At 37.9% G+C, this 27,680-nt stretch overlaps 3 protein-coding genes across 6 annotated transcripts; all 3 read right to left on the bottom strand.

The window, feature by feature from the left end:
• Positions 1-1,050: 1,050 nt before the first annotated feature.
• LOC139960308 (uncharacterized) lies at positions 1,051-27,339 on the bottom strand. 4 transcript variants are annotated; one of them, XM_071958597.1, is made up of 3 exons: positions 26,842-27,339; positions 2,586-2,891; positions 1,051-2,252 (listed from the first exon to the last, which is right to left on the bottom strand). In XM_071958597.1, exons 1-3 carry the CDS (start codon positions 27,188-27,190, stop codon positions 2,200-2,202), a joined length of 708 nt encoding a protein of 235 aa, XP_071814698.1. In that variant the 5' UTR covers positions 27,191-27,339; the 3' UTR covers positions 1,051-2,199. The 4 variants fall into 4 exon arrangements, with proteins under 4 accessions (XP_071814698.1, XP_071814697.1, XP_071814696.1 ...); XM_071958596.1 differs by lacking the exons at positions 1,051-2,252; positions 2,586-2,891 and adding exons at positions 11,440-13,487; positions 13,825-14,130; XM_071958595.1 differs by lacking the exons at positions 1,051-2,252; positions 2,586-2,891 and adding exons at positions 11,448-13,487; positions 25,720-26,025.
• On the bottom strand, positions 4,083-9,636 carry LOC139959921 (uncharacterized). The gene is made up of 3 exons (XM_071957855.1): positions 9,088-9,636; positions 7,214-7,519; positions 4,083-6,764 (listed from the first exon to the last, which is right to left on the bottom strand). Exons 1-3 carry the CDS (start codon positions 9,452-9,454, stop codon positions 6,016-6,018), a joined length of 1,422 nt encoding a protein of 473 aa, XP_071813956.1. The 5' UTR covers positions 9,455-9,636; the 3' UTR covers positions 4,083-6,015.
• LOC139960306 (uncharacterized) lies at positions 15,277-20,479 on the bottom strand. The gene is made up of 3 exons (XM_071958591.1): positions 19,912-20,479; positions 18,022-18,327; positions 15,277-17,561 (listed from the first exon to the last, which is right to left on the bottom strand). Exons 1-3 carry the CDS (start codon positions 20,288-20,290, stop codon positions 16,810-16,812), a joined length of 1,437 nt encoding a protein of 478 aa, XP_071814692.1. The 5' UTR covers positions 20,291-20,479; the 3' UTR covers positions 15,277-16,809.
• Positions 27,340-27,680: the final 341 nt, after the last annotated feature.

Here is a 27,680-nt window from a genome sequence, read left to right on the forward strand (position 1 = left end):
TGTGATACAATGATTGCTGGTTCGATTCCAATTCGATTCCATTACGTTGTGTCCTTGGGCAAGATGCTTTATCTCAATTGCCTCTCTCCACCCAGGGGTTAAATGGGTACCTGTGAGGTAATTTGTCATTGGGCGTAGTATATAACTGCAACCGTCTGGAGGGATTGTCTCTGAGACAGGTTATCCTTGACCAGGGGTAATATAACGTCTGTAAAGCGCTGTATAACATGTTGGAAAGCCATCACACCACACGATATGTTGAGCTATTCACTTCCGTCATGGAGGAGATGAGATCTGCGACTCCATAGATTGCTCTCTTCTTGTTAAATTTGTGTTCGAGGAATGTTTGTAGAATATTTCTAAATTGATGCTGACTGCCTCAATTGATTAAATTTCTGGTTATACTCGCTAACTTGTTTGAGTGCCATTCAGAATGATAGAAAACTTTTTGAAAGAAAAGCGAAAGCAATTATAAATAACAATTTGCTATAAGATACGTTTTCGAATGACACATGCACCTGTGCAAAATCGTACTTACCGATGTCCTCAAATAAAAAATGTAGATACTTTCCAAAAGGTTTTGAAACCCATTCAGTATGATGAGAAACGTAGTTAAATACACAAATGAAACCACGGAGTATCTTTAGTACATGAGGGATCGAAACCATTAATGTGATATACATTTCAACTCAGTAATGTATACCGTGTTAACGCCTGTCAAAATGTTATGCAATGCGTAGGGAATTGTCAAACATTATGGTTTTTAAGATCCTCTGATGAACTCGGAGGATTGCACGGGGAGCGGCAGACGTACTTGGTACGCCGATAAATTTAAGTCTAAACTGATGAAAAGAAAAAATGTAAATGTTTCAGACATGTTCTTTTCTTTGTAGGCAGAGTCATGCTTCTGTATTCCTATAGTCTATTGTTTTTATATTTACCTTTTAGAACATGGGGAAATGTAAAGGCTCATAAAGTTAAAAACAAAAGAAAACAATGACAATGAATTATTGTTGATCATGACTTCGGTTCTTCAAACAGATAGTCCACTTTTAATTATTACAATGTTAATCGATTGCTTGGAATAAACATTAATAAAAAAATATATGACAAACGGAACAATGACCATTATTAATGATGCTTAAAGGTTGGGATACAAATCACAGAATGGTATGTGACAGACTGTGCTAATGTTTTCAATCGTCAACTACATAATCCAAACATATAGGTTGTTGTCCTTGTACCATCATTAAACTTACAGATACATTTATGGAACTGAAATTTATAGACATATATAACTTATTGTAAGCTTATGGAATTAATGACAGAATTATAATTCATGGTTGATATATTATCATTTGATTTGTTGGAAATCATCTTGTACTTTCCGTAACTGTTCAAACGCATATATGAACGAAATCAATCACTCTTCATCCATAATATATACTTAATACGCACGGTGAGCTAACCAGTGCATTGGCATTTCTATCTACAATCAGGAATAACAGACCAAAGTTAGACTAATAACATGAAAGTTTTGCAGAAGTTACATTGCATGAACTATCCATCATCATAATATTTTGATTATCAAAATGGAATCCCATGTAGAGGCCAGTGACCGAGAACGCAATAGTGGTCAAAAGAAGGCTGGATTCCCTGAGCAAATACTCTGCTTCCTGGAACAACTCTTTTCTGAGAAGCCTTGATTTGTCAGTTTTCATAATCAAAACATTTCCAACAAAGTTCTCCCAGATGTAACGAACTTTGAGTCCACCCATTGCTATAGTACATAGTAAAAGTGCGACTCCAATCTCTGACCAAAATAAAATTGCCAGATGGTTTGCAATCAACTGGCTTTCATGGTCAAGACAATAACTCACATTGATGACGTAATCTACAGTTAGGTTAGCAACCACGGCAATAACTAATACAGGGAAAGTTAAGGCCAAATACAAGGTACAGAGTTGCTGATAACATGAAAAATCTGCAGCGACATTTAACAGAATTGCTCTACATCTCTGTAAGTCATCCCCGAAATCTTTGATGTAGGAGAGCAGCAAATTGAACTGACATTGGAAAGAGAGTCTAAAGAAACAGATGAGGTATAGGAACAAGCCCCAGTTAACCATGAAGAAAGCACCGACCAGTGAGTGTGATACGCTGTAAAGATGTAGAGAAATATTATCGATCGGTACACTGCTAAGAGGAGAGGACAGTGCACACAGAGGAGGAGAAACGGTGCTCCCGGTAACCTTGGAAAGTAGGAAAGAGAGGTAGAAATCAATAGTCATGACGAAGACGGAATTTCCAATGAGAAAGTAATACAAATATAACTTTAAATACAATTGTATTGCTACGTTAGGGTATCATAAAATCATCGTTTTCACTTTTAGTATTTTAACTAACAATTAATTCTAAGACGGGCTAAATCTTGCAATTGCTGCTAGACGTAATTTGAGCAACACAGTAATCAAACTCCTTGGTCCCCTTAACTCAAAGAATCCCTCTTCCGATAAAAAACATAATGCTTTTTTAGAAATCCCCCCCCCCCATGTGCTTTCTACTGAAGAGGGAGTATGACGTACCTCTGTTTGCCAAATCCAAGAATTGAGCTCTCTTGATCAAATACCTTACATTGAACGTAGTTGCCCAACAGAGTCTACACGCAGCGACCTTAAAGATGCTATGGATCTTTGAGCATAGGATGAAGATGTAATGAGTCGCCATTAACGCAACCAGTGTAAGTTTAAGCAGAAGCGACAGGACTTGATCCGGTTCTCCGAATAACTTGGGAAGGAAGCTTCCGGTGTAACAAAGTAAACCGCCAAGGACAACTGTCAACCATGCCATAGAGATGACTCCGTCGAATCTTCGGCTCAATCGACTCCTCCCTATGAATTACAAAGAGATGTATATAGATCCTCCTGCAAGCAGGAACTCGTGAAGAAGCCATCATTGGCTTATCAAAGCGATCTTTAACCAATAAACTCATAAACTAACTCTATGGAGTTAGTTTATTATGGGGTGGGGGGGGGGGGTTGATGGGGAAGGGGGGGGTTGATGCTGAATTATTTAACAATCCAGCCCTCCATAGAGTTAGTTTATGAGTTTATTGGTTAAAGATCGCCTTGATAAGCCAATGATGGCTTCTTCACGAGTTCCGAAGTCAGTCTCTTCGATTCATATTTAACGTCCATGATTATGAATTGTCAATTGTCAACAACTCTGTAACTGGACGACATACATTAATCTTGGAGTGACTCGAACCGGGGACCTTATGATTGAAAGGCACCGGCGTTAACCACTGAGCTAACACTCCACTCCAATGTGAACATTCCAATTTGAAATCGCATATAGATGACTATATAGAACTGGACACTAAATTGAAGCAATAGAACAGTTGCATGCATTGATTGGCCTTCCAGTATATTCTTCAAACATGAAAAGGAAATTTAAAAAAGGGATCAAACAGGACTTGACTGTGGCCTTACGTAACATATTTTTTCTCTCTGATTTTAACGTCTAATAGAACGTCGGGGGATAATTTGGAGGATCAGAAACTCTCCAAACAGTTTTTCTTTTTGCGCATTCCCGAAATAGTATACAACTGACCGAGATTCTTCTTTATGGAGGAAGGCCTATAAAGCATGGGCGTCAATCCAGGGGGGGGGGGACACGTCCCCCCACATTTCGATGGGTGGGGAAAACAATATCAAATGTCCCCCCACACATTTGGAAAAAGAGTAGTGTCTATTTGGTTAGGGCTTACACATCTCAGGATTCATATCATCGAATATCACTCAATGTTGCTGAATGGAGAATTCCACCCAGATCTCGGGGGTTGGTACCTTGAGCTCTCCGACAATCTTAAGCTTAGTCTGTCTTCGAGTATAAATCCAGTATAAATTGTCCTAGTGGGACTAGGACAGTATGTATACTGAATATGGGATATTTGCGACAGTTTGTACTGCTACACCGGCTTCACCTATAAGTAACGTCAGATAGAGGCAAAGCGTATATTTAAAATATCACTATTGCTTACTTCAGGGAGGGATAAGAGAAGATCACGGGTATAAAAGAAGACTTTAAATTGATTGGATGGGGACTTGTCAAGGAGGCCAAAAATAATGTCAAGTTGTCCAGAGTGATTTCACGTAAAAGAAAGCAGTATAATGCTGAGATTCGAAGCATTGAAAAACTGATATAGACAGCCCAATTTCCAATTTGCATTTTATTCAAGTGAGATTTGTTATTCATTAAACAGGGTGTTGTTCTTTATTATTCTCTGCCCCAGTGCCAGTTTTTATTTACAAATAGAAAATGAGTTTCAACTTTTTGCTAGTTTTTCCGTGTCAGAATTTCAGAAACCAAATCCTGCCCTGTCCTTAGTCAAACAGCCAGATAGGCGCAATCCTATCCGCAGGTTTAGGAAAATTAAAAAAGATAACAAACATGAGAAGATTCCATGACTTTCATTACAGCCGATTTAGTAGAGCAGAGAGAACTATTGTAGAGGATTTCAGCCGTTTTATCATAATTTGATAAAAATGATTTCACCTGTAATTCAGATTACTTCAATAACAAATATTCATAGCAATTGTTGTGTAGAAAGGTGTCAAAGTGAAATTTAAGTATATTACGAAAGTGATTCCGTTTCCACATGCAACTTCAGCAGTTCACGTTTGGCTTCCGGCACTCAGTGGAACATCAATGTAACACGGATACACTTAACTGACCCTTATATGAAAGTCTCACTTTCGAAGTTCGGCATATTGCGTTTGGCCGGAAAGCGTTGAAACGGCTGGCTACGCTGTACAAGCATTGTCGTAAAATTCAGTAAAAAAAAAAAAAAGTTGAATAGCCCATTTACTTTCAATCCATAACCCTACTTCCTCAACTTCTGCAGGGTTTGGTTATTTCAACTCTCTGGTTTTCATGCATGGTACGTGGGATATTATGACTTATATAATGGATACTACACTAAAAAATTTATACAAAAGAAAATACTGTTCGATTATTCCGTTATGTTTTTTATGTGTATTTTATAATTTGTGTAAAACCAACGACGTGCACGCCTATATCATTAGAAGTACACAGTAATAAAAACAACAGCAATAAAAATAGTGAAAGTTGTAAATTTAGCTGTCCTCAATTCAATACGGGGCAATTTCGAACCATTTTCCGTCTAAATTACTGCATTGTAAGCTATGGAGCATTGGATACGTGATGTGCCATTGTATAATTGTAATACGATTGGGAAGAGCAGTATATAGTATCATTTGCGAATAAAAAGATATGTTTAATCAAGGGGAGATTTCGACCACTAACTATATAGCCTATACGTTAGTATACACTCTGTTACTTTTCAACAGCATAAAATAACCAAAGTTAAGAACTACGCACCCATTTTCTTGCATATTTTACTGCAGCCTAACCAGTGCAAATAAACCCCGATATATAGTTACTTCGCAAATTGTTACCAAAGAACTTTTCTTGTAATGTTTTAACAACCGATTTACACAAAACTGCATCAAACTGGGTTTGATGGGATTACACATATCCTCAGTTCTTACTGTAATCTATAATAGCACATGCATACCGATTTATAGCACGATCCAGTTTATACTGTGGTACAAAACTTGTATGTACTTGTGTATGTATGTATGTATGTATGTATTTTAGATCCCCCTGAAAGCAGGAACTCACGAAGAAGCCATCATTGGCTTATCAAAGCCGCAAGCTGACAGAAATCAGTCTCTTAGATTCATATTTAACATCCATGATTATGAATTGTTAATTGTCAACAACTCTGTAACTGGACGACATACATTAATCTTGGAGTGACTCGAACTCGGGACCTTATGATTGAAAGGCACCGGCGCTAACCACTTAGCTAACACTTCTTTAAGACTAAACTTTAAAGATTTATAGTAGTTTCTGTGTTCTCTGTGTGTAACGGGTGGGTTTTACAGTGCAAGCTATAAAATGACCATTTATCACAAATCAAACTAAATACTAATAACATGAGTCTTCTACAGAGGTACCATTGCATGAGGTACTCAACATAACATTTTGTACACCAAATTTGAATCCCATGTAGAGGCCAGAAACTGAGAACACGATAGTTGTCAAGAGAAGGCTGGATTCCCTGAGCAAATACTCTGCATCCTGAAACAACTCTTTCCTGAGAAGCTTTGATTTGCCTGATTTCATAATCAAAACATTTCCAACAAAGTTCTCCCAGATATAACGAACTTTGAGTCCACCCATTGCTATAGAACATAGTAAAAGTGCGACTCCAATCACTGACCAAGCACAAATTGCTATATGGTTTGCAATCAACTGGCTTTCCTTGTCAAGACAATTACTCACATTGATGACGTAATCTACAGTTAGGTAAGCAACCACGGCAATAACTAATACAGGGAAATTTAAGGCCAAATACAAGGTACAGAGTTGTTGATAACATGAAAAATCTGCAGCGGCATTTAATATCATTGCTCTACATCTCTCTAAGTCATCCCCGAAATCTTTGATGTAGTAGAGCAGCAAATTGAACTGACATTGGAAAGAAAGTCTAATGAAATAGATGAGGTATAGGAACAAGCCCCAGTTGACCATGAAGACGGCAGCGACCAGTGACTGTGATACGCTGTAAAGATTGACACCACAGGAACTGATGTAGAGAAATATTATCGATCGGTACACTGCTAAGAGGAGAGGACATCCAACACAGATCAAAAGAAACGGTGCCCCAGGTAAACCTTGAAAAGAGACGGAGAGAATAACTGGTTTGATGAATATCAATTCCGAGAAAATGAAACCTACAAACTTTAATGCACATTTGCATAGACAAGTTAATTGCCATTGCCAATCAAAACAACTGTCTTTAGTTAGTATTGGAATGTGCATAAGGGTATATAGGAAACACAAAGATTCGATATCCTAAATTGCAGGTATGTTATCCGAGAGTAAAGTTGGGGGAGGGGGGGGGGGGGGCTTTTCTAGGATAATAAAAATAGAGTTAGTAAAAATGTGACTCGTTTCTTGCCAAAGATTGTACGTCATATTTATTTAATATCTACAAATTATACAGTTGCAAAGGCCTGATAGGTGGCACTGGTTTATTGGAACTGTGAAATTGAAATGACGATACGACTATAGGATGTATTCATCCGTTTTCTAATGAAGGGATTATCATCAGTATACTGACCTCTGCTAGGCATGTCCAAGAACTGAGCTCTCTTGATCAAATATCTTACATTTAGGGTAGTTGCCCAACAAAGTCTTGGAGTGGCGGCCTTGAAGAGACTACGGATTTTGGAGCATAGGACGAAGATGTAATGAGTCGACAATAATACCAGCATACAAAGTTTGACAAGAAGACGTAGGATTTGGTCTTGTTTTCCAAATAACTGTGGAACGAAGCTTCCGCCATAAAAAAGGAAAATTGCTATAGTAACAATCAACCAACCCATCGAGATCACGCCATCCCACCTTCGAATCCATCTACTCATCCCTGTAATATAACGAAATAGATAATGAAATGAAAGAAAAGAAAGTGAAAAAAATTAACGCTACGTAATCAAATGACCCGTCTTTAACATATTTCTCATCTCATATGTGAGACACGTTTTGTATTCAAAAGCTTGATAATTAAGGCTACTAGTAGTTGTTTACTAGCATATAATCATCTTTTGATTCAATACCATTAGTTCAATCCATTACTTAATTTGTATTAATTTTAATTAACAAGATTGTGTTTCAATATGTTCATAAATAATATCTTTATGTTAAAAGCAATTGTTACCGATTATGGCCGATTATAACCAGCATTTTGTAAAAAAAAAATTATAATGCAAAGTTATAATATGGCATATTATATATCGTAAATCAAATGATAAATCATGATACTTATACTATAGCAAACTTAGAAACGTAATCAGATCTTTTAATGTGAAATAGATTTTTAAGTATGATTGTCCCATTCAGATTTTGATCGCAATGATCATGGTCATCATCAGCGTGCCCTCAATTATGAAAGTTCACTCATTATCAATGGCGAATCGATACTAGCAGGCTACGTATTCAAACGGTGCAGGCATTGAATAACATGGAGAAACTAAACCCGACTGCGTCTCGGACACAGCAGGTAAGCCGTGAGACCTATCTGCCCCTTCTCAGTTTAAAGGGTGTGAAGACTCGCGCAAAAAGAAACGTCTCATGCCGGTAAGCTGACCTAGTTTCGAATGAGGTGTAACAGAAGTGTTACACACCACCATCGATCCCAGAAAATACACACACAGCTTGCTACCGTCGGTAATTAGACACTAGTGTACAGTCAATACATACAACTACGGTCAATACCCAAAACACAGTGTACATAGCAACATCTAAGGTCTAGATAAAAGATAACAAGGTATCACGTTTCATTACTGTCTGCATTTTGTAGCGACAAGAAGAAAACTTCACTTGCAAGCAACGGAAATTAACTATTTCAGAGCGCGGCACGCGGTTTGGGGCGAGTCTTTAATGCCTTTAATCGTATTATGAAATATTTTACGTTTAACATTATCGTCCCTTCTAAAACATAAAACACTCTTCCTGCATGTCTGGGAACAGAATCAGGTACTTCTTAAACGTTTTATCACATCATCATAACCAACAATAATCCGATATATGCACGGATGTTCTTGATGATACAGATTGGAAATAAAAAGAGGCCTTTCATACAGTACAACAAACTGTAAGTTTATATGTAAGACCATTCAGTAGGGATATGGTCGTCGACACAGGTATACATTATGTAAAGAAGATTCGAAACCACCTATGGCTGGCAATACAAATTTTAAAAAATAGTCCACCCCCCTACCCCGTAACAAAAGAGAAGCCAAAGTAAGTTAGTGAATCTGGTTAAGAATATAACCCATGAAAAACATCAAATAATTATGTTCTCATTGTTAAATTTAAAAAAAAAAGTTTTTTATTTGCACCTACGGTACTTTCAAAGTGACATTTTTATACGTCAACTGTATATAACACAATGCATTTATTGGGAAACCAAACTGATAAAAACTGATAACATACCAAGATCTCCTTCAGTGTATTTGACAGGATCCCGGTAGCAAGTCCACCATAGCGTCTGACATACGTCACAACTCTCCCCATCTTGTTCCTGCACGAAATGATTCATCCCATCACTGCGACTCTCGGCTGCAGAACTGCTGGATTCATACGCCAAGATGTAGAAGTCCAGAGGAGTGTCCATTCCGTGCATTCGTTTCGCTGCATGCCTGGCACTCGTCATTTTTCCAACGTGACAGGAGAGACATTTCCTCTCTGTCACCACAGATCGGTGATAGAACAGAGCCAAAGCCCTCATCAAAACCCAAAACATCACTGGCCATTTTTGCGATCTTTTCTTGATAAGGCCTGATGATTCTTTAGCGTGCATCACGACGAATTCTAAATAACGTCACTCTATTTTTGTTCATAATCTACTTAACGCTGCTATTACAAAAAGGCTACACACGGATACGGTGGGGGCTACTTCCTGTCTCGACGGATGCTACAAACGTATCATTGAGACGCACAGCAGCAAAGCCTGATCACGATGGAGCAATGTTAACATGTGAAACTCAATCAGGTTTAATATTTCAAAGAGATGATTCTGAAAGTGATTGAAACAGAAACCCACTTTGGCCAACCAGGAAGTTAATATGTCAGCTACCTTATTGTTTCATCGAAAGTCTGTTGCGCAATGTTTAGCAAGTTAATGCAGTGTTAAGATATGTTAGAATTGCATACTATACACATAATATGGTGATTCTTTGGTTCACTCAAGTTTATTAAAAGGGGATCGATTTATGAATTTTACATATGTATTTGGTGAAATGACTGCGAATTAGCCAAGTGAATGCTAACGATATATTTACATGAGTGTCAGTTAAACTAGGTTACCACTAGAGAGAAATTACACTCACATGTGATTACTCTTTCAGAAAAACTGCATAGTTAAATCCTTAGTACAGATAAATGGTGAGGTGTTGTGCTGTATGTTCTTACCATGTCACAGATTCATGCTATCTCTAAACGTGTTACATTCTCTGACAAGCAATGCATTATTCAACACAAATATTAACTTTTTTTGTTTAAATTTAATTTGATTGAACACAATTTAATAATTGTTTCAATCATTGTTCAAGCAAAACAGACAGAAACACAGTATACCGGGAACGGGTATTAAATAAGTTTGTAAAACAGACGGCGCTATTTGTAAATGAATAAATATGACTTCGATGGAGTAGCATCATCTTTCTTGATGACACTTCCACTCTTACTAAAAAGTCGAAGTACAACCGATTTGAAAATCGTGAGGATTCAAGGTCACCACAACTAATTATAAACTTTTAAATTAAATTGTTCAATGAATTTATTGACCGGGAAACCTTAATTAATAGGGATTGAAATGTTAATACCAGACACCGACACCTATTTCCATTGAGGTTGCCATCTAAAACCAGGGAGTTCTATAATCTTACTAAGTTAAGCAAATCGTGATGGTTTTGAGACCTCCACCTATGACTACAGGGTTGTAAAGTGGAGGAACGAATTTCATATGGTGGATTTATATATATCTCTCTCTCTCCACAAAATTTGATTCCAAATGATCGCCTGAAGCAGGGGGGGGTAGGAAGCTTCTAAAAGGTGGGGGGCACAACATCAGAGGGGCATTCTCTCCTTCGACAACCACCACTCGTTATGAACCAATACATACCGGCCATATCACTTAAATATATATGATGTGTTAGTGTGCTTTCAATACTATTATTGGTGCGCGTGAATAATTAAAATAAAATATTAAAATTAACAAAGGCTTTAGATATCCAAAAGACAGCTCTTCATCAAATGGGTACATTTAATTTGCCAGTAGGGCACATATGCTATATCGGGAAAAAAGGCGGGGGAAGGCTAATGTATTATGTCTGCCCGAACATAGTTACCAATAATTATATCTGGGCGGATAAAATAATCTTCATTTCCCGACGTTACGGTAAATGTTACGCCCTCTCACCCGGCAGGAAACACTGTTCTCCCGGATTTGTTTATAACTGGATGTATTGGAGTGGAGTGATGGGTGTTGGGGAGGGGGGTAGCGAACCCACCTTAGGTGAACGTTCGCGCTTTTTGGAATAAAATCTTTCAAACCAGTGAACTGACCACTTTTTTTCGAGAGCGTTTTTGGCTCAGGTGTCGGACTTGTGATACAGGGCTTCCTGGTTCGATTCCGATTAGATTCCATTACGTTGTGTCCTTGGGCAAGATGCTTTATCTCAATTGCCTCTCTCCACCCAGAGGTTAAATGGGTACCTGTGAGGTAACTAGCCATTGGGCGCAGTATATAACTGCAACCGTTTGGAGGCATTGTTTCTGAGACAGGTTATCATTATTTAGGGGTAAAATAACATCTGTAAAACGCTTTAAAACCTATCGCTGGTATAAAGCGATAAGAAAAGTGAGTCGCGAACTCCTCTTACACCGCACATCTGATCAAGTTCAAAGTCGGTGGGTAGGTGTCTGACCATGTCACATTGTGCCTGCGTGAGTGATGATGTTATAGGTCTAACGTCAGAGGTCATAGGCCGAGAATTTATCTAAAAATTGGTTTTTAGCCATTTTATTCTTGCCAACATGTTGGAAAAAAGCCATCACACCACACGATATGTTGAGTTATTCACTTCCGCCATGGAGGAGATGAGATCTGAAACTCCATGGATTGCTCGCTTGTTGTTAAATTTGAGTTCGAGATATGTTTGAGGAATATTTCTAGATTGATGCTGGGTACCTCGATTGATTAAATTTCTGGTAATATACTCGCTAACTTGTTTGAGCGCCATTCAGAATGATAGAAAACTTTTTGAGTGAAAACCTAAAGCAATTATATATAAAAATTTGCTAAGATATACGTTGTTTTCGAATGACACATGCACCTGTGAAAAATCGTACTTACCGATGTCCTCAATTCAAAACTGTAGATACTTTCCAAAAGGTTTTGAAACCCTTTCAGTATGATGAGAAACGTAGTTAAATACACAAATGAAACCACGGAGAATCTTTAGTACATGAGGGATCGAAACCATTAATGTGATATACATTTAAACTCAGTAATGTACACCGTATTAACGCCTGTCAAAATGTTATGCAATATGTAGGAATTGTCAAACATTATGGTTTTTAAGATCCTCTGATGAACTCCACTGATAGTCCACTTCTTTTTCTTACAATGTTAATCTATTGCTTGAAATAAACATTAATAAAAAAATATATGACAAACGGAACAATGACCATTATTAATGATGCTTAAAGGTTGGGATACAAATCTCAGAATGGTATGTGACAGACTGTGCTAATGTTTTCAATCGTCAACTACATGCCAAACATAGGTTGTTGTCCTTGTACCATCATTAAAGTTACAGATACGTATATGAAACTGAAATTTATAGACCTATATAACTTATTGTAAGCTTATGGAATTAATGACAGAATTATAATTCATGGTTGATATATTATCATTTGATTTGTTGGAAATCATCGTGTACTTTCCGTAACTGTTCAAACGCATATATGAACGAAATCAACCACTCTTCATCCATAATATATACTTAATACGCACGGCGAGCTAACCAGTGCATTGACATTTCTAGCTACAATCATGAATAACAGATCAAAGTTAGACTAATAACATGAAAGTTTTGCAGAAGTTACATTGCATGAACTATTCATCATCATAACATTTTGATTATCAAAATGGAATCCCATGTAGGGGCCAGTGACCGAGAACACGATAGTGGTCAAGAGAAGGCTGGATTCCCTGAGCAAATACTCTGCTTCCTGGAACAACTCTTTTCTGAGAAGCCTTGATTTGTCAGTTTTCATAATCAAAACATTTCCAACAAAGTTTTCCCAGATATAACGAACTTTGAGTCCACCCATTGCTATAGAACATAGTAAAAGTGCGACTCCAATCTCTGACCAAAATAAAATTGCCAGATGGTTTGCAATCAACTGGCTTTCCTGGTCAAGACAATTACTCACATTGATGACGTAATCTACAGTTAGGTTAGCAACCACGGCAATAACTAATACAGGGAAAGTTAAGGCCAAATACAAGGTACAGAGTTGCTGATTACATGAAAAATCTGCAGCGACATTTAACAGAATTGCTCTACATCTCTGTAAGTCATCCTCGAAATCTTTGATGTAGGAGAGCAGCAAATTGAACTGACATTGGAAAGAGAGTCTAATGAAATAGATGAGGTATAGGAACAAGCCCCAGTTGACCATGAAGAAAGCACCGACCAGTGACTGTGATACGCTATAAAGATTGACACCACAGGAACTGATGTAGAGAAATATTATCGATCGGTACACTGCTAAGGGGAGAGGACAGTGCACACAGAGGATGAGAAACGGTGCTCCCGGTAAACCTTGGAAAGTAAGAAAGAGAGGAAGAAATCAATAGTCATGACGAAAGATGGAATTTCCAATGAGAAAGTAATACAAAATATAACTTTAAATACAATTGTATTGCTACGTTAGGGTATGATAAAATCATCGTTTTCACTTTTAGTATTTTAACTGACAATTAATTCTAAGACGGGCTAAATCTTGCAATTGCTGCTAGACGTAATTTGAGCAACATAGTAATCAAACTCCTTGGTCCCCTTAACTCAAAGAATCCCTCTTCCGATAAATACATAATGCTTCGGTTAGAAATCCTCCCCCCCCCCATGTGCTTTCTACTGAAGAGGGAGTATGACGTACCTCTGTTTGCCAAATCCAAGAATTGAGCTCTCTTGATCAAATACCTAACATTGAACGTAGTTGCCCAACAGAGTCTACACGCAGCGACCTTAAAGATGCTACGGATCTTTGAGCATAGGATGAAGATGTAATGAGTCGCCATTAACGCAACCAGTGTAAGTTTCAGCAGAAGAGACAGGACTTGATCCGGTTCTCCGAATAACTTGGGAAGGAAGCTTCCGGAGTAACAAAGTAAACCGCCAAGGACAACTGTCAACCATGCCATAGAGATGACTCCACCGCATCTTCGGCTCAATCGACTCCTCCCTAGGAATTACAAAGAGATGTATATTAGATCCTCCTGCAAGCAGGATCTCGTGAAGAAGCCATCATTGGCTTATCAAAGCCGCAAGCTGACCGAAGTCAGTCTCTTAGATTCATATTTAACGTCCATGATTATGAATTGTCAACAACTCTGTAACTGGACGACATACATTAATCTTGGAGTGACTCGAACCGGGGACCTTATGATTGAAAGGCACCGTCGTTAACCACTGAGCTAACTCTCCACTCCAATGTGAACATTCCAATTTGAAATCGCATGTAGATGACTATAGGACTGGACACTAAATTGAAGCTATAGAACAGTTGCATTGATTGGCCTTCCAGTATAGTCTTCAAATAAGAAAGGAAATTAAATAAGGGATCAAACAGGACTTGACTGTGACCTTACGTAACATATTTTTCTCTCTGATTTTAACGTCTAATAGAACGTCGGGGGATTATTTGGAGGATCAGAAACTCTCCGAACAGTTTTTTTTTTTGCGCATTCCCGAAATAGTATACAACGGACCGAGATTCTTCTTTATGGAGGATGGCCTATAAAGTAGTCAACATAGAATGTGTGTGGGTGTTAAGTATATTGAAACACGTTACGAAATAACTTTAGCTTATTATCTCTTGATGAGAGATGGACGGTGGTGGTCATTACTATAGCTATTCTAAGATATAATATCTCGGTCCGTGGTTTGGTTGTCAGACAACATCTAGGCCTATATATGGGGGTGTATTTGCTATATTTAATCCAGACCAGAAGTCAGCAAGTTCAAATTCCGTTTCTTCGGTCCTTGTTAGTAACTTAACAAGGTCCCGTTCGGTGTATTTGTCAGGTACCCGGTAGCTGTTCCACCACGATGCTGATAAACTGATATAGACAGCCAAAATGTCAATTTGCATTTTATTCAAGTGAACTTTGTTAATCATTAAACGGGGTGTTGTTCTTTATTGTTCTCTGCCCCAGTGCCAGTTTTTATTTACAAATAGAAAAAGAGTTTCAAGTTTTTGCTAGTTTTTCGGTGTCAGAATTTCAGAAACCAAATCCTGCCCTTAGTCAAACAGCCAGATAGCGCAATCCTATCCGCAGCGTTTAGGAAAATTCAGAAAGTTAACAAACATGAGAAGATTCCATTTCCATAACTTTTATTACAGCCGATTAATTATAGAGCAGAGAGAATTATAAGAGGATTTCAGCCATTTTTTCATAATTTGATATATGATCTCACCTGTAATTCAGATTACTTCAATAACAAATATTCATAGCAATTGTTGTGTAGAAAAGTGTCAAAATGAAATTTAAGTATATTACGAAAGTGATTCCGTTTCCACATGCAACTTCAGCAGTTCACATTTGGCTTCCGGCACTCAGTGGAACATCAATGTAACACGTATACACTTAACTGACCCTCATATGAAAGTCTCACTTTCGGCGAAGTTCGGCATATTCCGTTTGGCCGGAAAGCGTTGAAACGGCTGGCTATGCTGTACAAGCATTGTCGTAAAATTCAGTAAAAAAAAAAATAAAAGTTGAATAGCCCATTTACTTTCAATCCATAACCCTACTTCCTCAACTTCTGCAGGGTTTGGTTATTTCAACTCTCTGGTGTTCATGGTACGTGCGATATTATGACTATATTGGAGACTATACTAAAAAAATTATACAAAAAAAAAATACTTTTCGATTATTCTGTTATGTTTTTTATGTGTATTTTATAATTTGCGTTAAACCAACGACGTGCACGCCTATATCATTACAAGTACACAGTAATAAAAACAACAGCAATAAAAATAGTGAAAGTTGTAAATTTAGCTGTCCTGAAACAATATACGGGGCAATTTCGAACCATTTCCCGTCTAAATGACTGCATTGTAAGCTATGGAGCATTGGATACGTGATGTGCCATTGTATAATTGTAATAAGATTGGGAAGAGCAGTATAGTATCCTTTGCGATTAAAAAGATTTCTTTAATCAAGTGGAGATTTCGACCACTAACTATATAGCCTATACGTTAGTACACTCTGTTACTTTTCAACAGCATAAAATAACCAAAGTTAAGAACTACGCACCCATTTTCTTGCATATTTTACTGCAGCCTAACCAGTGCAAATAAACCCCGATATATAGTTACTTCGCAAATTGCTACCAAAGAACTTTCTTGTAATGTTTTACCAACCGATTTACACAAAAATGCATGAAACTGGGTTTGATGGGATTACACATATACTCAGTTCTTACTGTAATCTATAATAGCACATGCATACCGATTTATAGCACGATCCAGTTTATACTGTGGTACAAAACTTGTATGTATGGGTGTATGTATGTATGTATTTTAGATCCCCCTGAAAGCAGGAACTCACGAAGAAGCCACCATTGGCTTATCAAAGCCGCAAGATGACAGAAATCAGTCTCTTAGATTCATATTTAACATCCATGATTATGAATTGTCAATTGTCAACAATTCTGTAACTGGATGACATACATTTATCTTGGAGTGACTCGAACTCGGGACCTTGTAATTGAAAGGTACCGGCCCTAACCATTAGCTAACACTTCTTTAAGACTAAACTTAAAGATTTATAGTAGTTTCTTTGTTTTCTGTGTGTAACGGGTGGGTTTTACAGTGCAAGCTATAAAATAACCATTTATCACAAAATCAAACTAAATACTAATAACATGTGTCTTCTACAGAGGTACCATTGCATGACTTACTCAACATAGTGACATTTTGTACACCAAATTTGAATCCAACGTAGAGGCCAGAAACTGAGAAAATGATAGTTGTCAAGAGAAGGCTGGATTCCCTGAGCAAATACTCTGCATCCTGGAACAAATCTTTTCTGAGAAGCTTGGATTTGCCTGATTTCATAATCAAGACATTTTCAACAAAGTTTTCCCAGATGTAACGAACTTTGAGTCCACCCATTGCTATAGAACATAGTAAAAGTGAGACTCCAATCACTGACCAAGCACAAATTGCCAGATGGCTCGCAATCAACTGGCTTTGCTTGTCAAGACATTTACTCGCATTGAAGACGTAATCTACAGTTAGGTTAGCAACCACGGCAATAACTATTACGGGGAAAGTTAAGGCCAAATACAAGGTACAGATTTGTTGATAACATGAAAAATCTGCAGCGGCATTTAATATCATTGCTCTACATCTCTGTAAGTCATCCCCTAAATCTTTGATGTAGGAGAGCAGCAAGTTGAACTGACATTGGAAAGAATGTCTAACGAAGTAGATGAGGTATAGGAACAAGCCCCAGTTGACCATGAAGACGGCACCGACCAGTGACTGTGATACGCTGTAAACACTGACGTCACAGGTACTGATGCAGAGGAATATTACCAATCGATACAGCGCTATGAGGAGAGGACATCCCACACAGATCAAAAGAAACGGTGCCCCAGGTAAACCTTGAAAAGAGACGGAGAGAATAACTGGTTTGATGAATATCAATTCCGAGAAAATGAAACCTACAAACTTTTAATACACATTTGCATAGACAAGTTAATTGCCATTGCCGATCAAAACAACTGTCTTTAGTTAGTATTGGAATGTGCATAAGGGTATATAGGAAACATGAATTAATACTATGATTCGATATCCTAAATTGCAGGTATGTTATCCGAGAGTAAAGTTGTGGAGGGGGGGGGGGGGGGCCTTTTCTAGGATAATAACAATAGAGTTAGTAAAAATGTGACACGTTTATTGCCAAAGATTGTACGTCATATTTATTTATCTACAAATTATACAGTTGCAAAGGCCTGATAGGTGGCACTGGTTTATTGGAACTGTAAAATTGAAATGACGATACGACTATAGGATGTATTCATCCGTTTTCTATAATGAAGGGATTATCATCAGTATACTGACCTCTGCTTGGCATGTCCAAGAACTGAGCTCTCTTGATCAAGTATCTTACATTTAGGGTAGTTGCCCAACAAAGTCTTGGAGTGGCGGCCTTGAAGAGACTACGGATCTTGGAGCATATGACGAAGATGTAATGAGTCGACAATAATACCAGCATGCAAAGTTTGACAAGAAGACGCAGGATTTGGTCTGGTTTTCCAAATAACTGTGGAACGAAGCTTCCGCCATAAAAAAGGAAAATTGCTATAGTAACAATCAACCAACCCATCGAGATAACGCCATCCCACCTTCGAATCCATCTACTCATCCCTGTAATATAACAAAAAAGATAATGAAACGAGAGAAACAAACGTATACGTATAATCAAATGACCCGTCTTTAACACATTTCTCATCTCATTTGTGAGACACGTCATGTATTCAACAGATTGATATTTAAGGCTACTAGTAGTTGTTTACTAGCATATAATCCTCTTTTGATTCAATACCATTAGTTCCCTCCATTACTTAATTTGTATTAATTTAAATTAACAAGATTGTGTTTCAATATATTCATAAATAATATCTTTATGTTAAAAGCAATTGTTACCAATTACTTGTGAAGACCGCCTGGCCGATTATAACCAGCATTTTGTAAAAAAAAATTATAATGCAAAGTTATAATATGGCATATTATGTATCGTAAATCAAATGATAAATCATGATACTTATACTGTAGCAAACTTAGAAACGTAATCAGATCTTTTAATGTGAAATAGATTTTTAAGTATGATTGTCCCATTCAGATTTTGATCGCAATGAGCATGGTCATCATCAGCGTGCCCTCAATTATGAAAGTTCACTCATTATCAATGGCGAATCGATACTGGCAGGCTACGTATTCAAACGGTGCAGGTATTGAATAACATGGAGAAACTAAACCCGACTGCGTCTCGGACACAGCAGGTAAGCCGTGAGACCTATCTGCCCCTTCTCAGTTTAAAGGGTGTGAAGACTCGCCCAAAAAGAAACGTCTCATGCCGGTAAGCTGACCTAGTTTCGAATGAGGTGTAACAGAAGTGTTACACACCACCATCGATCCCAGAAAATACACACACAGCTTGCTACCGTCGGTAATTAGACACTAGTGTACAGTCAATACATACAGCTACGGTCAATACCCAAAACACAGTGTACATAGCAATATCTAAGGTCTACATAAAAGATAACAAGGTATCACGTTTCATTACAGTCTGCATTTTGTAGCGACAAGAAGAAAACTTCACTTGCAAGCAACGGAAAGTTAACTTTTTCAGAGCGCGGCACACGCTTTGGGGCGAGTCTTCAATGCCTTTAATCGTATTATGAAATATTTTACGTTTAAAACTATCGTCCCTTTCTAAAACACAAAACACTCTTCCTGCATGTCTGGGAACAGAATCAAGTACTTCTTAAACGTTTTATCACATCATCATAACCAACAATAATCCGATATATGCACTGAAAGAATGTTCTTGATGGTACAGATTGGAAATAAAAAGAGGCCTTTCATACAGTAATATACAAACTGTAAGTTTATATGTAAAACCATTCAGTAGGGATATATGGCCGTCGACACAGGTATACATTATGTAAAGAAGATTCGAAACCATCTATGACTGGCAATACAAATTTAAAAAAATAGTCCACCCCCCTCCCCCGTAACAAAAGAGCAGTCAAAGTAAGTAAGTGAATCTGGGTAAGAATATAACCCATAAAAAAACATCAAATAATTATGTTCTCATTGTTAAATTTAAAAAAAAAAGGTTTTTTTATTTGCACCTACGGTACTTTCAAACTGACATTTTTATACGTCAACGGTATATAACACAATGCATTTATTGGGAAACCAAACTGATAAAAACTGATAACATACCAAGATCTCCTTCAGTGTATTTGACAGGATCCCGGTAGCAAGTCCACCATAGCGTCTGACATACGTCACAACTCTCTCCGTCTTGTTCCTGCACGGAATGATTCATCTCATCACTGCGACTCTCGGCTGCAGAACTGCTGGATTCATACGCCAAGATGTAGAAGTCCAGAGGAGTGTCCATTCCGTGCATTCGTTTCGTTGCATGCCTGGCACTTGTCATTTTACCAACGTGACAAGAGAGACATTTCCTCTCTGTCACCACAGATCGGTGATAGAACAGAGCCAAAGCCCTCATCAAAACCCAAAACATCACTGGCCATGATTTTTTCGATCTTTTCTCGATAAGGCCTGATGATCTTATTTTTCCAATATCGTCCATCACGACGAATTCTATAAATAAGGTCACTCACTATATATTCTTGTTTATAAGCTTCTTAACGCTACTATTACAAAAAGCTACACACGGATAAGGTGGGAGGCTACTTCTTGTCTCGACGGATGCTACAAGCGTATCATTGAGACGCAAAGCAGCAAAGCCTGAGCACGATGAATGACCAATGTTAACATGTGAAACTCAATCAGGTTTAATATTTCACAGAGATGATTCTGAAAGTGATTGATACAGAAACCCACTTTGGCCAACCAGGAAGTTAATATGTCAGCTAACTTATTGTTCATCGAAAGTCTGTTGCGCAATGTTTAGCAAGTTAATGCAGTGTTAAGATATGTTAGCATTGCATACTATACACATAATATGGTGATTCTTTGGTTCACTCAAGTTTATTAAAAGGGGATCGATTTATGAATTTTACATATGTATTTGGTGAAATGACTGCGAATTAGCCAAGTGGATGCTAACGATATATTTACATGAGTGTCAGTTAAACTAGGTTACCACTAGAGAGAAAGTACACTCACATGTGATTACTCTTTCAGAAAAACTGCATAGTTAAATCCTTAGTACAGATAAATGGTGAGGTAATGTGCTGTATGTTCTTACCATGTCACAGATTCATGCTATCTCTAAACGTGTTACATTCTCTGACAAGCAATGCATTATTCAACACAAATTTTAACATTTTTTGTTTAAATTTACTTTGATTGAACACAATTTAATAATTGTTTCAATCATTGTTCAAGCAAAACAGACAGAACTACAGTATACCGGGAACGGGTATTAAATAAGTTTGTAAAATCAGACGGCTCTATTTGTAAATGAATAAATATGACTTCGATGGAGAAGCATCATCTTCTTGATGACACTTCCGCTCTTACTAAAAAGTCGAAGTACAACCGATTTGAAAATCGTGAGGATTCAAGGTCACCACAACTAATTATAAACTTTTAAATTAAATTGTTCAATGAATTTATTGACCGGGAAACCTTAATTAATAGGGATTGAAATGTTAATACCAGACACCGACACCTATTTCCATTGAGGTTGCCATCTAAAACCAGGGAGTTCTATAATCTTACCAAGTTAAGCAAATCGTGATTGTCTTGAGACCTCCACCTATGACTACAGGGTTGTAAAGTGGAGGAACGAATTTCATATGTTGGATTTATATATATCTCCCTCTCTCCACAAAATTTGATTCCAAATGATCGCCTGAAGCAGGGGGGGGGGGTAGGAAGCTTCTAAAAGGTGGGGGGCACAACAACAGAGGGGCATTCTCTCCTTCGACAACCACTCGTTATAAACCAATACATACCGGCCATATCACTCAAATATATATGATTTGTTAGTGTGCTTTCAATACTATTATTGGTGCGCGTGAATAATTAAAATAAAATATTAAAATTAACAAAGGCTTTAGATATCCAAAAGACAGCTCTTCATCAAATGGGTACATTTAATTTGCCAGTAGGGCACATTATGCTATATCGGGAAAAAAGGCGGGGGAAGGCTAATGTGTTATGTCGGCCCGAACATAGCTATAATAATTATATCCGGGCGGATAAAATAATTTCCCGACATTACGGTAAATGTTATGCCCTCTCAACCGGCAGGAAATACTGTCCTCCCGGATTTGTTTATAACTGGATGTATTGGAGTGGAGTGATGGGTGTTGGGGAGGGGGGTAGCGAACCCACCTTAGGTGAACGTTCGCGCTTTTTGGAATAAAATCTTTCAAACCAGTGAACTGACCACTTTTTTCGAGAACGTTTTTGGCTCAGGCGTCGGATTTGTGATACAAGGCTTGCTGGTTCGATTCCGATTAGATTCCATTACGTTGTGTCCTTGGACAAGATGCTTTATCTCAATTGCCTCTCTCCACCCAGAGGTTAAATGGGTACCTGTGAGGTAACTAGCCATTGGGCGCAGTATATGGTAGCATACGCCCATTAAAAGCCCCATTGACTTACACACTAAATCACAAAAGTAATGTGGTCTCTAAGTCTAGATAGAAGTTTTCACTAGCTAAACGCTACCCATCACCGGATAGCTGACAAGTTGGCCTTTCATGGCACCATCAATTTTCCGTACCATGACCATGAAGATTTTTTGCTATCCGAGCCGGAAGTTTTCGTCACTTGTAAACAAACCTCTTCACTCAGTGGTAAACAAATTTCCTACGCTGCTCCCGGGAGGCCTAAAGGGGTCTAAAATTGCCTCAATTGACCCAATTTTCTCACCACATGTACTTCCATTCATGCTCTTCAACATGCAAGCCACAAAAAACTAGATTATGATTGATAACAGGTCACAAAAGATGTTCTCCCGCTGCTTTTCGGCACTTTTCCTGAAGGAGAACAATCGAGCGGATTGATATAGACTCTAATAGGAGTATGCCACCATATAACTGCAACCGTTTGGAGGCATTGTTTCTGAGACAGGTTATCATTATTTAGGGGTAAAATAACATCTGTAAAACGCTTTAAAACCTATCGCTTGTATAAAGCGATAAGAAAAGTGAGTCGCGAACTCCTCTTACACCGCACGTCTAATCAAGTTCAAAGTCGGTGGGTAGGTGTCTGACCATGTCACATTGTGCCTGCGTGAGTGATGATGTTATAGGTCTAACGTAAGAGGTCATAGGCCGAGAATTTATCTAAAAATTGGTTTTTAGCCATTTTATTCTTGTCAACATGTTGGAAAGCCATCACACCACACGATATGTTGAGTTATTCACTTCCGCCATGGAGGAGATGAGATCTGAAAGTCCATGGATTGCTCTCTTGTTGTTAAATTTGTGTTCGAGGAATGTTTGTAGAATATTTCTAAATTGATGCTGGCTGCCTCAATTGATTAAATTTCTGGTTATACTCGCTAACTTGTTTGAGTGCCATTCAGAATGATAGAAAACTTTTTGAAAGAAAAGCGAAAGCAATTATATATAAAAATTTGCTAAGATATACGTTGTTTTCGAATGACACATGCACCTGTGAAAAAATCGTACTTACCGATGTCCTCAATTAAAAAATGTAGATACTTTCCAAAAGGTTTTTGAAAGCCATTCAGTATGATGAGAAACGTAGTTAAATACACAAATGAAACCACGGAGTATTTTTAGTACATGAGGGATCGAAACCATTAATGTGATATACATTTCAACTCAGTAATGTATACCGTGTTTACGCCTGTCAAAATGTTATGCAATGTGTAGGGAATTGTCAAACATTATGGTTTTTAAGATCCTCTGATGAACTCGGAGGATTGCACGGGGAGCAGCAGACGTACTTGGTACGCCGATACATTTCACACTAAACTGATGGAAAAAAAAATATGTAAATGTTTCAGACATGTTCTTTTCTTTGTAGGCAGAGTCATGCTTCTAAATTCCTATAGTCTATTGTTTTTATATTTACCTTTTAGAACATGGGGAAATGTAAAGGCTCATTAAGTTAAAAACAAACAAACAATGGCAATGAATTATTGTTGATCATGACTTCGGTTCTTCAAACAGATAGTCTACTTTTAATTATTACAATGTTAATCGATTGCTTGGAATTAACATTAATAAAAAATTATATGACAAACGGAGCAATGACCATTATTAATGATGCTTAAAGGTTGGGATACAAATCTCAGAATGGTATGTGACAGACTGTGCTAATGTTTTCAATCGTCAACTTCATAATCCAAACATAGGTTGTTGTCCTTGTACCATCATTAAACTTACAGATACGTTTATGAAACTGAAATTTATAGACATATATAACTTATTGTAAGCTTATGGAATTAATGACAGAATTATAATTCATGGTTGATATATTATCATTTGATTTGTTGGAAAACATCGTGTACTTTCCGTAACTGTTCAAACGCATATATGAACGAAATCAACCACTCTTCATCCATAATATATACTTAATACGCACGGTGAGCTAACCAGTGCATTGACATTTCTAGCTACAATCATGAATAACAGATCAAAGTTAGACTAATAACATGAAAGTTTTGCAGAAGTTACATTGCATGAAATATTCATCATCATAACATTTTGATTATCAAAATGGAATCCCATGTAGAGGCCAGTGACCGAGAACACGATAGTGGTCAAAAGAAGGCTGGATTCCCTGAGCAAATACTCTGCTTCCTGGAACAACTCTTTTCTGAGAAGCCTTGATTTGTCAGTTTTCATAATCAAAACATTTCCAACAAAGTTTTTCCAGATGTAACGAACTTTGATCCCACCCATTGCTATAGAACATAGTAAAAGTGCGACTCCAATCTCTGACCAAAATAAAATTGCCAGATGGTTTGCAATCAACTGACTTTCCTTGTCAAGACAATTACTCACATTGATGACGTAATCTACAGTTAGGTTAGCAACCACGGCAATAACTAATACAGGGAAAGTTAAGGCCAAATACAAGGTACAGAGTTGCTGATAACATGAAAAATCTGCAGCGACATTTAACAGAATTGCTCTACATCTCTGTAGGTCATCCCCGAATTCTTTGATGTAGGAGAGCAGCAAATTGAACTGACATTGGAAAGAAAGTCTAATGAAATAGATGAGGTATAGGAACAAGCCCCAGTTGACCATGAAGAAAGCACCGACCAGTGACTGTGATACGCTGTAAAGATTGACACCACAGGAACTGATGTAGAGAAATATTATCGATCGGTACACTGCTAAGAGGAGAGGACAGTGTACACAAAGGATGAGAAACGGTGCTCCCGGTAAACCTTGGAAGGTAAGAAAGAGAGGCAGAAATCAATAGTCATGACGAAGATGGAATAATCAATGAGAAAGTAATACAAAATATAACTTTAAATACAATTGTACTGCTACGTTAAGGTATCATTAAATCATCGTTCATTCATACTTCGTAAAGATTCCTAAATCCTATTGGTCCATTCAGGTCAGCTGACCGTGGTTAATCCTGTGAGTAACGCACGGTAAAATTACGGGGCATCCCTTTAATAAATCTTTGGTTATATGTAACCAAAAATGTTTTGTTTTATGATTTTTTCCCCCACACAAATGGTAGTGTATGCATGAACGGGGTTAATCAACGGTCTAGCGTGCGTTACTCACATGATTAAAGCACTCCGGTTGTTAACGCCCTCGTGCATCGCTTGCATTATCCCCCGATCGTGCATTAATAATGTGAGTAACGCACGCTAGACCGTTGATTAACCCCTTATTTTCATATTTAGTATTTTAACTGACAATTAATTCTTAGACGGGCTAAATCTTGCAATTGCTGCTAGACGTAATTTGAGCAACATAGTAATCAAACTCCTTGGTCCCCTTAACTCAAAGAATCCCTCTTCCGAAACATAACGCTTCGGTTAGAAATCCCCCCTCACCCCCTCCCCCATTTGCTTTCTACTGAAGAGGGAGTATGACATACCTCTGTTTGCCAAATCCAGGAATTGAGCTCTCTTGATCAAATACCTTACATTGAGCGTAGTTGCCCAACAGAGTCTACACGCAGCGACCTTAAAGATGCTACGGATCTTTGAGCATAGGATGAAGATGTAATGAGTCGCCATTAACGCAACCAGTGTAAGTTTCAGCAGAAGCGACAGGACTTGATCCGGTTCTCCGAATAACTTGGGAACGAAGCTTCCGGTGTAACAAAGTAAACCGCCAAGGACAACTGTCAACCATGCCATAGAGATGACTCCATCACACCTTGGGCTCAATCGACTCCTCCCTATGAATTACAAAGAGATGTATATTAGATCCTCCTGCAAGCAGGATCTCGTGAAGAAGCCATCATTGGCTTATCAAAGCCGCAAGCTGACCGAAGTCAGTCTCGTAGATTCATATTTAACGTCCATGATTATGAATTGTCAACAACTCTGTAACTGGACGACATACATTAATCTTGGAGTGACTCGAACCGGGGACCTTATGATTGAAAGGCACCGGCGTTAACCACTGAGCTAACACTCCTCTCCAATTTGAACGCTCCAATTTGAAATCGCATAAAGATGACTATATAGGACTGGACGCTAAATTGAAGCTATAGAACAGTTGCATTGATTGGCCTTCCAGTATATTCTTCAAACATGAAATGGAAATTAAAAAAGGGATCAAACAGGACTTGACTGTGACCTTACGTAACATATTTTTTTCTCTCTGACTTTAACGTCTAATAGAACGTCGGGGGATTATTTGGAGGATCAGAAACTCTCCGAACAGTATTTTTTTGCGCATTCCCGAAATAGTATACAACGGACCGAGATTCTTCTTTATGTAGGAAGGCCTATAAAGTAGTTAAAATAGAATGTGTGTGGGTGTAAAGTATATTGAAACACGTTTAGAAATAACTTTAGCTTATTATCTCTTGATGAGATATAGATGGTGGTGGTCATTATTATGGCTATTCTAAGATTATATCTCGGTCCGTAGTTTGATGGTCAGACAACATCTAGGCCTATATATGGTGATGTATTTGCTATATTTAATCCAGACCAGAAGTCACCAAGTTCGAATTCCGTTTCTTCGGTCTTTGTTAGTAACTTACCAATGTCCCGTTCGGTGTATTTTTCAGGTACCCGGTAGCTGTTCCACCACGATGCTTGACAAGCGTCGCAACTGTCCGGGTCTTGATTCTGTGAGTTGTTCATTTCATCACTGCGTGATAAAGCGCCGTTGGATTCATACGTCAAGATATAGAAGTCCAAAGGAGTATCCATTCCGTTCATTCGTTGTTCATAATTGTTACCCGTTATGTTTCGAACGTGACAGTAGAGACATTTCCTCTCGATGACAACAGATCGGTGATAAAAGAGAGCTAAGGCCCTCATCAAAAACCAAAATGAATTGGGCCATTTTCGCGATTTTCTCTCCACTAAAGGTTGTGTCATCTCCATGTCGTTTTGTTTCTCCCAAATATTTCACGTTTAGAATATCACCAGGAAGTACCAGCTCTGGTTCGTTTCCTGAAAACGACAAACTGAGTATAGAGTTCAGACGTGTATTTACTCCCAAAGTACAAAACATGCTTAGAGCAAAAGGTTAGTATTAGTTTAATATCGAAGTGAAAACTTCGTAAGATTTAATTATACGAGATTCACTTTCTATCGTGCAGGTCCCTAATTTTATATCTCCTTGGATCGTCGTTTGTTTTGCAACAATGTTGACGATTGAATTTTGAAGTAGGTGTAGTTTCATATCACTACTGCATTTTGCATTCACTATATGCCAGACTAAAGTGCACTGAGTTAAAGTGCACATTTTTTTGGGCATTTCCTTCTCATCCGAAACTAGAGTTTATTAACCTGGAAATGTTATGCTATTTGCTTCATTTTCTTATACATCAATTAGGCTACTGGTATAATTTAGACTTTTTGCTTGGTGAAT

Source organism: Apostichopus japonicus, chromosome 19, assembly GCF_037975245.1.
Source record: "Apostichopus japonicus isolate 1M-3 chromosome 19, ASM3797524v1, whole genome shotgun sequence".
NCBI classification, from domain to species: Eukaryota; Metazoa; Echinodermata; class Holothuroidea; order Aspidochirotida; family Stichopodidae; genus Apostichopus; species Apostichopus japonicus.